This window comes from Suncus etruscus, chromosome 2, assembly GCF_024139225.1.
Source record: "Suncus etruscus isolate mSunEtr1 chromosome 2, mSunEtr1.pri.cur, whole genome shotgun sequence".
Classification (NCBI taxonomy): domain Eukaryota; kingdom Metazoa; phylum Chordata; class Mammalia; order Eulipotyphla; family Soricidae; genus Suncus; species Suncus etruscus.
Genome location: NC_064849.1, coordinates 82,696,488 through 82,711,756, shown reverse-complemented (window position 1 = coordinate 82,711,756; position 15,269 = coordinate 82,696,488). Strand labels below are relative to the sequence as shown.

Sequence of the window (15,269 nt, the reverse complement as noted above, 5' to 3'; positions counted from 1 at the left end):
CTCCTCTTATGGGGGTGAAGGGTATTTTGGGTACAATAACCCAGCAGTGGTCAAGGCTTACAGTATACTTTGCTTTGACTACAGGAATCACCTTGGCAGTCTCTGAGACCCAGATGTGGACCTGGGTCAGCCACTTGCCAGGTAAACACCAGACCTGTTGAAATACCTCTCTGGCTTATTCTATAATGACACATGTTGCAATCAATTTTTTTTTCACTTTCCCTATAAAACCTTTTGCTAACTTGATCTTACTCAAGAATATATTTGGTCCACGTATGTGAATTTTGAGTGTTAATTTTTGTGTTGCAAAGTTAGTGACTTCATTAGGTGACTTATAAACAAAGGATTCTATTATTATCATTTCCTAAACAAGTTTGTCATATACTACCCCAACACTCTGAACTTCTGTACTCTTCTCAACCCACCTTTTCTGTAGCTACCCCTGCTTTCTTAGTACTATATTTTGGCTCAGTACCTTTTTCTTTTTAACATTTTATTTGAAGGATCATGCTATGCAATGTTGCAATTCTATCAATGACAGGGTTTCATGTATACACCATTCCAACACCACCCTCCCCCACCAACATGCATGTTTTTATCCACATTGTTACAGGAATTTTCCCTTATCTCTTCCTCCCCCCTACTACATCTCACCACCATGTTAAGTTCTATTCTGTAGACCAATTATTAAATTCTGTTGGCTGTGGACATTTGTTGTTCCCTTATTATGTTTCTTTGTATTTCACATAGGAGATATAATTCTTTGTTTCTCTCCTTTGGCTGACTTTGCTCAGTAACTTTCAGTTACCTACAAATTTTATGATTTTGTCTTTGATTATAGTTGAGTAGTATTGCACTACTCAATAGTACTATACATGCCATAATTTATTTACCTACAGTTTCTATATTCTTTATGACCCTGGACACTTGACACTTTCTTAGACACTTGAGTTGTTTCCACATCTTGGCCATCATGAACAGTGCTGTTAGTTCAGTACTTTGGAAAAGAATTCACATATGTGAACCTTAAAAAAAAGCTAAGAATTGAACTTGTTCTTGATTATGTAAATTCTATACATACTTTGAGGTGCAAATTAAACTTTTCTTTTTTTAGTAAATTCCGTGGATTATTCTGCTTCAAAGCAATGTATTCTGCTATAGTGGCATTCTATTCCTTATGAATTTCTGACTCAGTTTCTCTCTCTGGATAGAATTAATTGTTTTTTACAGCTGAGTCTGATGTCTCTAAATACTGTAGTTCACTGAGAACAGGATTTCTCTTTATGTGATTTTATTTTCACCATACACATAACCCAAAACCATGTCTATAAAACAGAGGCTGTTGATCCAAAGAGACACATTTAATTGGTTAGAGGAAGCCTAACATCAAAGATAATAATAGATAAACAGAAAGGATTTGAATTTTAGCAAGGGATGCTTGCAACGTGATAAAGCCATATCTATCAGTGGTTATATGATCATGTTTAAAAAAACTAAAGATCCTTCTAAAAGTAAGTTGATAATTCTCTTATACACTGTGTTGCTTTAGTAAGGTATGTTAGTGACTCTAAAACATCTGGCACTTATTAGCTATTATTCTGATAGAGGATTTATAGTAGAAATATAATGAGGGACACAGTGAAAACATATGTGTTGTCCCAGAACATTTTTATTATCATTATTACAGGCTGAGCATAATTATCAATTCTTTGGGAGGAACTTGTTTCTGATATAAATTCTCAGCATATTTCATTACCAGTGTGATCATGCCTAATGAACTCTATAACATTTTCATGATGGGTTATCTGTTTAATCTTCCCACCTATACACTGTGTCTCATTTACTCTGTTCTATACAAGCTGTTTGTATAAGATTCTCATAGATTAAAAACCATTTTTAGTGTATTAGGTATGTTGGAAACCTAGAAAGAAATATAGCCACAGAGAAAGCACATTTTAGATAATTTTTATTATAAAAATGTTTCCCTTGTATGGCTATACTACTGCATGGAGTTTTATTAGGAGAGGATTATGTGAATAAGTAAGAGTTGAGTCTCTTTGAGTGGCAAGGGTAACTGTCACATAGTAATACACTTTTTCTACTTGGTAGTTATATCCATGAATATGGAAGCTTATATTTGATTTCAGAAGATTATGGTCTTTAAGCAATCAACATGTTGATAGAGGTTATGATAGTACAATACTGTGTACATAGACGTAAGTAAGCCCTCTTGTGTAAATTAAGTTGAAATATTTGCAATATGGGTCCAACAAATAAGCTGATTGAAAATTAAAAATCTTAAAAAAAAAAAAAGGATTCACTTACTCAAATGGCTTTAATTTATAGTTCTTTTTTTTTTTTCTCTTTCTACAAACCTCCCAGAATGGCACTACCTTAGATTATCAAGATGTTTAGGTGTGCAGACTTGGTAGCTTGTTTTTGTCTTCTAACTGAGAATTTTTTATTTTTAAGACTCATATGTGAGGCCGTCAGGGTGGCGCTAGAGGTAAGGTGTCTACCTTGCCAGTGCTAGCCTAGGATGGACCGTGGTTCGATCCCCCAGTGTCCCATATGGTCCCCCAAGCCAGGAGTGACTTCTGAGCGCATAGCCAGGAGTAACCCCTGAGCGTTACCGCGTGTGGCCCCAAAACAAATAAAAAAGACTCAAATTATATTCACTGAATTTGAAACTGATATATAGACATAATGCAAATGCATTCATTTGTATAACAGGCTCTGACTTGCATCAGAAAATGAATATTTAAGCCCTCAGCACCAGCAAAATCTCTTCCTATAGGCTGAACTACAAGGAAGTTGATTTCTAATTAGAATACTTGCCAATGAGGCATCAAAACACAGAAGTAAGTTCAATGAACTGCAATATTTTATGCTTACAGGCTACACCAGCTAGTTGTCTTCTTAGTCACAAAAAGAAATGTGCTGACAATAGACTCTAGCATTTTGTATCTGTAGTTTGGCTCTTGCCTATTGAAAATGCTGTGATGAGCATTTCACTTATTCCTCTCTGATGCTCATTACAGCTTCCATAACTCAATGGAAACAATTTAGAGCAACCTGTTCTTAAGATCATTAATTATCTCAGATTTCAGTTAGATCCTTAGATTTAGAAACTTAAATGTGACTGAAAATGTAATATATTTTATATAATTGCTATTTTCTTCTCCTCCAGGACTGTCTGTGATTACCTGATTTTATCTTGGAGAAAATATAGGGGACACATCTTAGACATTGACAGATAACAAGCATATCATGGTCTTATTAAAGAGCTTGCTTTGAATGACAAAGAAGGACATTTAAAATCCAGATGCATTTCTGTCTGCATGAATTAAGACAGGAAAATTTAGAAGAAAGAACACTTGCATTACTTTGTTAAAGTGTGTTGGCCCACAGATAAAAAGAAACGGTAGGTCAATATTCTGCAAAGCCCAAAGCTCTGGCTCTGTGCAAGATGACAAATAAAAACGAGTGATGGATTTACTTTGGTTGGAGCAAAGTGGTATGAGCTAGACTGAAGGCAAATTAAAGATGTGGATGCCTACAACTTGGCAAAGTCTGGCAACAGAGAAATGTAGAGGGCCACAACCCATGGTGTATGAGGATTTCCAGGGTCACACACATTTGTGGTTAGGGACTGCCAGGGATGCAACCAACTATTGCCAGAGAACCATGTGGTGAAGGGGGTAGAACCTGGGTCAGGCAAATGCGAGGTACATATCCTAACAGTTGTACTATTTCCTAGCACCTGAGCATAAGATCTAGTTTAAAATGCTAATTTTAGAGCAGGATTTCTTATGTTAACAGCACTTTATTAGAGATAGTTAGGCCATATTTTGATACAATTTATTTAAATATAAAAATATAATTCAGTAAGTTCAGCTGACATATGCCCACCAAAAAATGAGTATGCTTTGTGAAATCATAATATAAAAGATAGATCTTGTAGGGAAAATAAGGCTTTGGGAGTAACATTAAAGTGCTTTGACACATAAATAAAGACTGCAACTTAATGAAAGAATTTGCTCTTATACATATGCCATGGTATTTAAAAACATGGATAATATATTAATTATGGCATTTTAATCTAAAATTTGTAGCATTGTGAAGACGTGTAAGTTAATGAGAAGAGATAGAAGGAAGTTATTTTGAAGACATGGGAGGGTTGCACCATTTCATGTGTCTGCATCTGCCTCCTGACACAGGAATTAATTATGTATCTGGAAGATGCTCAGTATTTTTGCATGTTATATATTCTTACTTGGCTCAGTTTAGCTGAGTTCCATTGTATTCATCTGCTTACAGATGAAACTATAATCAAATGCTAAATTTGAAATTCATGTTATGCTCAAAATTTTCCTTAACTTATCAACTGTGGAAGAACAAAATTTGCATTTCAAAACAAGCATTCAAAAAAGATATTGATGATATCTTGTTCCGAGTCATTGTTGGTTGCCATCTTAGTCATCATCTTTCTTTCTTCACATTTTCATGCACTGATTTTATAAGAATGGCTTGACCATGGTTTCTATTTTCAGAAGAATGTTTTATAAAACATAGTTTGAATATAAATCTGGAAAAATCGTTTTTGTTTTCCAGAATAATGTTAAAAGGTATTCTCATTATTAGAAAATGAATCCAGAAGATATCTTTTGGCACTACCAAGACTCGGTTTTTAGCTTGCAAAAATTCTTTACTTGTTTCTCTTAGCTCTAGTCTAAGAGCTGAAACTAAGTTTGATGTTATTCAGTGAAACTGGACCTTATATTCCTTACTATCTTCTGAGTTGAAAAACAAGTGTCCTTCAAAGTTATAAAATTCAGAAGATAGTAAGGAATATAAGGTCCAGTTCCACTGAATAACATCAGAGGTGGCGCTAGAGGTAAGGTGTCTGCCTTGCAAGCGCTAGCCAAGGAAGGACCGCGGTTTGATCCCCCGGCGTCCCATATGGTCCCCCAAGCCAGGGGCAATTTCTGAGTGCTTAGCCAGGAGTAACCCCTGAGCATCAAACGGTGTGGCCCGAAAAACCAAACCAAACCAAACCAAAACAAAACAAAACAAAACAAAACAAATATTGATTAATTTACAATTGCATCTTGTGAATTATATTTGTGTTCTCTAATGAATCACAAAAAGGCATTAATGTGTGGGAAAGGTAAAGTGATTTAGGAAAAATTTCATCCTTTGCTTTATATATAAATCACTGCATAAAATTAAGAGATGGGACAGGAGATAAAGTATTAGTATCACTTATAGCTGACTCTGATTCAATCCCTGGTATCACATATTGTTCCTCCAAGCACTATCAGGAGCTCATCCTGAAACAAATCTAGAAATATCCTCCAAGCACTGCTGGGTATACACCCCCAAAATAAATTATTTCAAGATAATTGAATTTTTTTGTTTGTTTTTGGGCCACACCCGGCGGTGCTCAGGGGCTACTCCTGGCTGTCTGCTCAGAAATAGCTCCTGGCAGGCACGGAGGACCATTTGGGACACCAGGATTCGAACCAACCACTTTTGGTCCTGGATCAGCTGCTTGCAAGGCAAACGCCGCTGTGCTATCTCTTTGGGCTCAAGATAATTGAATCTTAATATCACTTTGATTAGCAGGGTTCTTATTTCTATAGCAGGTAAACCCTCTCATTCTCTAGGCACAGATCATTGTAAATACTAATTAGAAAATGTTCTAAATTCAATCTTAGAACACAATTTAATTAACTATTTGTAAAAGTCATTGTCTTCTTTAAATATATTTATACATAACAATATTTATAAAACAAAATCAGAATCTGGATCTTTTCATTCAAGTTCATTTCTGTATCATCTTATTATTCCTTAGAAAGTTAGTGGAGAAATTAATAACTAATATCTGCTATTTTTTCAAGATATTAAAGTTGTAGAGATGATTTTCATATTTCTTGATGGTTTTCTGAAAAGTTAGGTCAAGGAGAAGTAAGAAGAATATTAGAGGTTGTAAAGTCATAAAAATTATTAAGAGGTTAGAGTCATAGTACATTAGGTAGGGCATTTGCCTTGCATGAGGCCAAACTGAGTTCAAGGTCTGTCACCTCATATAATCCCCCAAGGCTACCAGAGGTATGTACTGAGCACTATCAGGTGTGTTTAAAGAAGAAGAAAAAGGAAGAGGAGGAGGAAGAGATGGAGAAGGAGGAGGAGAAGGGGGAGGATATGATAGAATTATTGTGAGGACTTTTTATTTTGCATCATATGAACATAACTTTTCATGTGACCTTGATCATAAAACATCTTAATCAAAATTCAGATACTCAAATACAAGATTGACCATCTACTGTACCATTGATTTAAATAAAATTAAAACTTGTGTAAAAAGCGGAAATATCATAAATATTATATTAAGTTTATGGAGAAAAATACTGACAAAAGCTGGTTATATCCACTCTTGAGTTACTATAAAGCTTATATGTGATGTTATTTCTAAACTTATATTCTTATTTATATATAAATTGTATAGTCATATGCATATGCATATAATGTATGAACACAAAAATATCTTATGGCATAATACATATGAAAATTCTAGTTATCTATAACATTGAGGGGAAAATTGTTTTAGTAAAAATTTTCCACAGCAACTTTGTTGGAGGGTGCTGTTCAAATCCTTGCCTTTGAGGTACAGCATCTTGACTTCTTTGAATAGGAGAATATATAAGGGCTCTTTACTTTGCACAATTTTGTATTTGTTTCTTACTAATGACTGTCCCCAAATTGACAAATTACAGGATTAAAAATGCCTGAATTTATCCCTGCCTCTAACTGCTAAAATTAAAGAAAGCAATTAGTTCAACCTGGTAATGGTCATCATTCTAGTGTAGACTATTGTCATATGAAACCCCACACTTAGGAAATAATTTCTCTTCCCCCAACTCTAGTTTGAAGTTTGCTGGGGGATGCTTTATCTTTGCTGCCTACACTCTGGTTAGGTTCTGTGTTTCTTCTTTACCTTAGTTCTCAGAAGCAATGGTAGTAATTTGACAGTAGGGTAGTGTGTAGGGGGATGTTGCCTGCTGCCAGTGCAAACAAGGATAAACTAACTCTAATCTAGAACTTTAGATTCCTTGGTAATTTTTCCCATCTGTCATACTGAATGTGCTACTGATATGTACAAATAATTTCAGGAAGAACATTTTCTTTCTCAGAAAACAATTTCTACTGTTGATGACAATGCCTCGTCTCCTATTTCAAATAACCACCTCTGTTGGAGATCCTTTGGTCTTTCCAGTAGATCCCTCCAGGAGAGCCCCTTTGAAACATTTGTCTACAGTAAGGGTCTCATTTGAATTCTGGGAATTATATCTCTGATTTCTCTAAATGTTAAAATGCAACCAAAAATATGCCTCACTCTTTACTTTTCTCTAAACTTTGATAAGGAACCATAAATCACTTTCCATTGCTTAAGGTGGAAGGGGAGCCTGGTTTCCACTCCCTCATGAGCAGATGTGTGGGTCAGGAATAGCAGATAGCTCACTCTAAAGAAATCTTGGCCTTAAACTCATTTTAGGCTGAGGTTGGTAACTAGCTAAAACTAGCAATACCAATTTAGGATAAGAGTGTTGCCTGCTGTCCGCCTCCTCATCTCTCCAACACCCTGAAACAGAGCAACTAGAATTTATCTTTCAATATAAGTGTAATGGCATTTAGTCCTTTTGCCTCATCTTGAATTATACTAAAGCAGCACAAGTGACACTGCATAGTCTTTCATACTCACAAGAAAACCTAGAAAAATGATAATGAAGCAGACGAATGGAGCCAAGTTGCAAAAGGGAAGGAAAACGCTGGAATATAATACATGGGGTACCCTAGTCCTCTAGGTCACATGGGGAAAGGTCCCAGAATAAAGCCTTTCTACTTCTGACTTGGAAGATTGGACCCATCTCTATTTAAAGTGGTCTGTAATTTACTTTTCTAATTTAGGTTTTCCCCATTTGGGATCCCACTTAAAAGTCTAAGTTAGGTGTATGGAAATATAATATCTAAAAAAAATATGGATGCTTCCTCATGTTGAAAATGGGTCCACTCGAAAACCATCTACTTTGGTTTCCTACTGTTTATAGTCCAGTATTTTCTTGGTTTTTACAGATTTTATTTGACAACCTAATCTCGGGCACCTACAGATGAACTTCTAGTTTAAGCTGATTTTCATGAAGATTTAACATTCTATTCCTAATTCTCTATTTTGATATAAATGGAAATAGAAATTTTTAAAATTGGTTAATTATGATCAAAGGAGTAAAAATCTGAAGAAGCACATTTTCAGGAGGCTGACAGGTGTTGAGATTTTAAGCCCAAGAAGCCAGAGTGACGAGAAATCTCGCGATAGAAAAACCATGCGTCCAGCCTTTAAGGCAAGCCTGAGACAAAATCTCGCGAGAGTGGCTGTAGCCGAAAGGAGAGCACCGGAAGTGCTTTACATTCAAAGATGGCAGACACCTGACTACCTGAAATCCTTGGTGCCGAGAAGAGGATCCATCTGGCCAGACGTCTATTGTTCAAGCTTCCAGACCTTCCTAATTTATGTTACTGGTGCTTCCCTCTTTCCCCTTTCTTACTTTATCCTGCTGCCCGCAAGAGGATTAATTTTTCTCCCTCCATTTCATTAGCTATGGATTTGTCACTCTTAGTGACTCTTCTTCTCTCCAGCCCCATGTAGCTAGGAATTGAGACTTGTTAATGAGATCCTGAAGAAGAAGTGGAGAAGGAGCAGATAGATCTCTCCCACTGCTCCTCCTAGGATGTGACCTTCCCCATCAGCAACCATGAATCCTGTCTTCTTGTTTCCTGTGGTTCTGATCATGGTGCTGTGGAGAGCGGCCACCACCCATGGATTCATTCAAGCCACCACCAGCAACAAAATCACCATGGAATTTGCAGACCTCCCGGCTCTCTTTGGGACTCCCTTGAAACAGGAAGGACTTAAGGGGTTTCTTGTCGAGGTTCATCCAGTGAATGCCTGCAGTGCCATCAGCCCACCACCTCATGCCAAGGACAGTGAATCTGTCTTTATAGCCTTGCTTCGGAGATTTGACTGCAACTTTGATCTTAAGGTCCTGAACGCTCAGAACGCTGGGTATAGCGCAGCTGTGGTATACAATGTCAATTCCAATGAGCTTCTGAATATGGTGTGGAACAATAAGGAAATCCAGGAAAAGATCTCGATTCCTTCTGTTTTTATTGGAGAGAGGAGTTCTAGGTATCTACGTGCTTTCTTCCTTTACACCAATGGGGCCCATGTACTTCTGGTCCCAAATAGTATCTTCCATGTAGTCTATTACCTTCTCATATTTACAGGGTCTTTTTCACTGCTGATTTTAGTTATGGCAATATTGACTATGATAGTAAATTATATCCAGGAACGGACACAAATCCGGAGAAATCGACTCACCAAAAAGGAACTTGAACAGATTCCTACGCATGTATACCAGAAGGGAGACCAGTATGATGTCTGTGTTATCTGTCTGGAGGAGTATAAAGATGGGGACAAACTGAGGGTACTTCCCTGTGCTCATGCCTACCACAATCGCTGTGTTGACCCTTGGCTCACTCAGACCCAGAAAACCTGTCCCATTTGCAAACAGCCTGTTAATAAAAAGCCTGTGGAGGAGCATGCTGAAGAAACTCAGTATCAAGAGGCCTATGAAGGGGAATCCTCAAGAAATGCCCCTGCCACTGAATGGACCCCACTTCTGGATTCTGCCACTCTTCCAAAATCGTTTGGCTCCCTAGCTCCAGCACCCAATATTTTCTCAGGGTCTTCAACATATTTTCAACCTTCCCCTGCTTCCTCTTCCTCTTCAGCAGACACCATCATCTGATATACTCTCTGCCTCATCACGTTAGATCTCTAGTAACTTATTTGAATGGCCTGTCTTCTCCCATCAGACGTACTCACTCACACTGGTCCTTTATTTTGAGGAAGATGGCTTTTTTTTTTTTTACTCTATATTTCTACCTTATCCAACCTCATTCTTTTGAGGGAAATGAGATACAAAGGCTCTGGTCTCTTCACTTACAGGTTAATTAAATTGTTTTGGGTGGACTTGGAAAATTACTTAATCCATCTGAAAACCATAGTTGAAAAATGTCAAAAGAAATGTAAAAAATGGATTTGCTGTAATTTGTGTCAAGGCTAGAAACAATTAGAACCATAACCTTAAATCACTCAGAGTGTCTTTCATTTGGCTTATTTCATGTTCTGTCTCAACGCAATTTCTCATAGCTGCAAACATGAACCATTTTGATCAGGATGAATATGAATTAAGCAGTCTACATTTATCAAAATGTTATAAACATTAGTTTATTTTTAATGAGTGCAAAGCTGTTAGAAGGTTGATATGGTTCTACTAAAACTCAATTTAGATTTTCTTTTTCTGTGTGTAATGTGGCTATGTAAATATAGTAAATTTAATTGCACAAAGCTTGTGGTCAATTATCATCTAATATGAGTAATTGAGGTAGAATTAGCAGAATTAAAAAAACTTCATGAAATATGCCTCTCCCAAAAGCTGTACACCTAAGAGTGGTTCAGTCATCCCAAATATTGCTTGTGAAAGGAGCTTCCTATGTATAAATGTATGATATCATAGGAACTAATAGGGAATAGTTTAATATATCATCTCTATTTAGAAATTAAGGCTTTTTTGCCCTTAAATAATTGTGTTATGTAAGCTATTATTTGTAATGCTAATTTTTTTTTATCAACTTCAAACTTCCAGTCATTCCATTAAAACAAATCAGCAAATATTTTATAGGGGCCAGCGTGATAGCACAGCAGAAGGGCATTTGCCTTGAAGGTGGCTGACCCAGGACAGACCTCAGTTCAATCCCTGGCATCCAATATGGTCCCCAAGACAGGAGCAATTTCTGAGTGCATAGTCAGGAGTAACCTCTTAGCCTCGCTGAGTGTGGCCCAAAAACCAACAAAAATATATATTTTCAATATATGTCTCTCAAATTTGAATGTTCTCTTGTGCAATCTTGAAATACATACATACACATGTTGAGTATGTTATATGTTGCATCTTATATAACATGTGTATGTTCTAAGTATGTTATATCTTAGATTGATGTATATAAATTTATATATGCTATATATTGTAATTGATCTATCATTTAGGCCAGTACATAATTTTATTTAGTTTTGAAAGGAGATTTTTGGGCCACTCTTACAGGTGCTTAGAGGTCACTCTCTGGCACCATATGTGGTACTGGGGATAATAATAGGGTTGCTGCATTCGGAGCAAGCACCATAACCCCCTTTAACTCAGTACTCTCCAGATCCTATATATTTTTGATAACAATAAATACATATGAATTAATTTTAGAGCTAATGTATATATATATTGATTTAATTGCCATTAAGTACTTCTGTAGTCATCTCTTTTATTCACTAATGTCAGGACCTAGTTTTTCTACTTTGATGTTTCTTATGATATATGCTTGGTATGCTTGATATAGTTACATTAAGATGTATATATTGTTAAGCATTATACAGTGTTAAGGACTGCCTTATTGAGGTAACTGAGGAACAGAACTTGATACCATTTTTCCTGTGTGTAAGTTGGTTGAGGAAATAGGGAATTGAAGCTATACAGTTTGTCAAAGATGAAAGTTCAAGAGCAGGAAGGTTGTACCAGAAAGTAGCAACCATGTCCCACTACTATGTCCCTTTATCTCTGGCACTCACCAGAGTACTGGAGCCAAAATAGCTCCACAGGATGGTCTGAAATCAAGTCAGGAATTCTGGGTACACATGGCTCTGGACTACTCATCATTTCTTACAGACTTTTGAAGGGGAAGAAGAGCACTTATACTGAGATAACTCTGTTCAGGCAAGAATAATTACTGGAGAGAATCTGCTGAAAAAAGTTGACTATCAATGCCAACACTATAGTTCAGTTTTAGAGAAGATTCTGGAACTTAAGAACATATACCAGCTGGTTCCAAGGAATATAAATATTAATAACTTTCTGAAGGCATCCTATCTGTTTTTCCATGAGATTCTGAAGTTAATAGCAAATGTGAGTTAAATGCAGTCGCTAATTTTATATGGAACCTCCTCTAAAAATTTTTAATATCAAATTTTTTTTGTATTTTGGTCTTTGCTACACTGAATTTGTGATAGAATGAAAACAGTGTGCAATGGGATCTCTCCAAAATTCTAAAATGAAAAAGGAAGATTGGTCAGAGCCAGATTTACTATAGATATCTATAGAGCTTCTTTAATGTTCTAGGTATAGTAAGGAGCAGTAACCTAGAGAAGAATACTACCACTTTCTGATTTTTAGAAGGAAACAATTAGTCATTACGTAGTGTGGCATTGATGACAACAATAAAATGGGAAGAGATTTCAAGAAGAATCCAGGGTACTGGAGTAGTTCATCTTGGCTCAGGAACTGGCCTTAAAATATTGGTAACTTGGCTACATTGTTGCTAATCACTAGCTTTATTAAAGCAAAGGAATAGAAATTCACCATAAAACTCGAAAATTATGGGGCCGGAACAGTGGCGCAAGCAGTAAGACTTCTACCTTGCAGGCACTCAAGGAGGACATCCCATATGGTCCTCCAAGTCAGGAGCGATTTCTGAGCGCATAGCCAGGAGTAACCCCTGAATTTCACCAGGTATGGCCCCAAACCAAACAAACAACAACAACAACAACAACAACAAAACAAACAAACAAAAAACCCCCATGAAATTATATACTCAAAAACTGAATTCCTAAATACTATATTTATGCTCTATATCCTACGTGTCCTATATATGCTATATATACTAAATTTATGCTCTGTATCTATGAGGTCTACTTCCTGAAATTAGATGTTACTAATCTTCCCTTTTTATTTTAATTATACTACAGTGGTGCTCAAAATTGGTAAATATGGGAATCTTTGCACCACAAAATTGGTAAATGCTTTTCCTTCTTTCCCTTCCAACAGAATATATATTATTTGTTTGTTTTTGAAACAAATGAATGTTTACTGAAGTAAAGGATAAAATTTGAACAATTCAGCTTAGAGTTCAATGTTTGCTACATGACTGTAAGTTGTGAAAAGGACAAAATGAGCCTATTTTCTTTCACTGGTAATTATTGTCTGGCTCAGAAAATAAATCCTGTTAATTTTGATGAACGATGAGTTGATTTAATAGTCATGTAATAATGAGATTTATCATATACATTTATTCCCTCCCTCCATCTTCCCCCAAATAGATGAGATAGCAACTAATACATCAAAATGTATTAGTTTGTTGATGACATGAACTTATGTGTTGGTGAGCAATAAAACATTTATTTACAGTTAATTTTATGAATTAATGATTCAATGGTAATTATGGTTAGGGTATGCATACAGGAGTTGAGAAAAAATCAGGTTAAGTATTATGTAAAAATGTCTACACTCATTTATATAAAATTTTTTAGCTTAGTCTTTAATTTTTATTTTTTATAAATACTTTTTATTGTGACCAATATGTATTACAAATCTTTCACAGTAATATTTGCAGTACATAGTGGCATTAAATCAGGGGTATCTCACCACCAATGTTGACATCCCTCCACCCCAGTTCCCAGCATCCCCTTGAATTGCCCCCCAAACTGCTAGGGTAGCTGGTCCCCTTTGTGTATAGCTTGGTGAAGATTGGCTATCGATTCTGTTGTCATTGACTTTGAGTTTGGTATTTAAGTCTGATTCTTTTTTTATTTCCAATCATTTTTCATATGACTGTTTGGTTCTGGTACCATCCATTTTTCTTTCCCCTAAATTTATGAGGCAGAACAATATGATTCAAGTTATGTGATTCTGTTTGAAAGAAAACAACAACAAACAAACAGAAAACTGGGGGGAGTCCATCTAGAGGTTATAAATATCAATTTAAAAAGAAGAAAGGGACAAAAGAAGAAAAACAATTTAAAAACAAAACACAAAAACAAAACAAAAATATAAGAAAGAAAAACAAAACAGACAAAACAACAATAAAAAAGAAACAAAAATCACACAAAAGACCAAAACTAGCAACTACAAAAAAGCACCACAGCAACAAATACAATAGTCAAACAATAACCATGAGAACAAACGAAGAAAGAAAAAAAAAAGAAATGAAAAGAAAAAAAGGAAGGAGGGCTGGTGTGGCAAGGTTTTATTTTATTTTATTTGTTTTGGTTTTTGCATAGGCACAGTAAATTGGAGAAATTAGAAAGGGAATTTCCTTGGCCTATAAAATATTTTTACAGTAATTTATACTATTACATTTTAGTTATTTTACTCAATTATTGATATTAGCACTCCGTGAACACATACACACACTTTTCTTTGCCTACCCACAAGAGCAGTTTTCTAAACACTCTTTAGTATAGTATTGGATATATCAGAGCTGCTGCACTTTTTATGTCAGCTATTTGAGCTTATAAAGAAAAGCACATAACATAATAATAAATGGAGTAAAGCGATAAGGGCAGAAATAAGAAGGAAAATAAAGGTTGTGCTGAGATGACTGATACATTTCAGGTTATTCTTTATTATTTTGTTTAGTTTAGGATTTATATATTTTCTTTTAGTCATACTCAGAAGTTCTCAGGAATTACTTTGACTCCTGCTCAGGGATCACTCCAGGAAGTGCTTGGAGACCATATACATTGCTGGGGATTTAATGGGGGGGTGTATAAGTGGGGTATCTGCCGCATGTAAGACCAGTACCTTAACCCTGTACTGTCTCTCTGGTACCACCATGTCTTCTTTACAGTGGACCATGAGATACCCATTACAGACACTTTCTTTTTACTGTTAGTATTGCAATCACAAATGCACTAATTATTACTTGAACTAGAGAAGGTTATTCAAGCGGTGTATTTCTTAATGCTATTCCTGTTTCCGTCACAACCATATCGGTGGTGATCTACTATTTTTTATTACAATTACATACTTTTACTCACAAGATGCTTTGGGCAGTTTGATACTGTGTGACTTCTTTATTTGTTACCCTATGAAAGGACTATTTACATGAGCAAAATCATATTTTATAATTCTTTATAATTTTTGGTGCTTTATAAAGGTACTTATAATTACTTAACTACTTATAAACATATGAATCTAGTTTTTTAGGACAATGCATGTCATGGCTTAAGTTTTTCTTTAGAAATATATTTTAATCACTTCTAAATATATATGACCCCCTTGACTGCCAAGTCCTTTGGAAACAATGAATTTTATCTTGCTATT

General features: G+C 35.7%; 1 protein-coding gene across 1 annotated transcript; it reads left to right on the top strand.

Moving 5' to 3' along the window:
- The first annotated feature begins 8,813 nt into the window (after positions 1-8,813).
- Positions 8,814-9,869, top strand: LOC126001093 (E3 ubiquitin-protein ligase RNF167-like). The gene has a single exon (XM_049768265.1). The coding sequence runs from the start codon at positions 8,814-8,816 to the stop codon at positions 9,867-9,869; it is 1,056 nt and encodes a 351-aa protein (XP_049624222.1).
- The last annotated feature ends 5,400 nt before the right edge of the window (positions 9,870-15,269 follow it).

What these genes read in the sequence shown, in the direction of transcription:
- LOC126001093 (XM_049768265.1), top strand. Translation starts at nt 8,814, where the DNA reads ATGAATCCTGTCTTCTTGTTTCCTGTGGTTCTGATCATGGTGCTGTGG.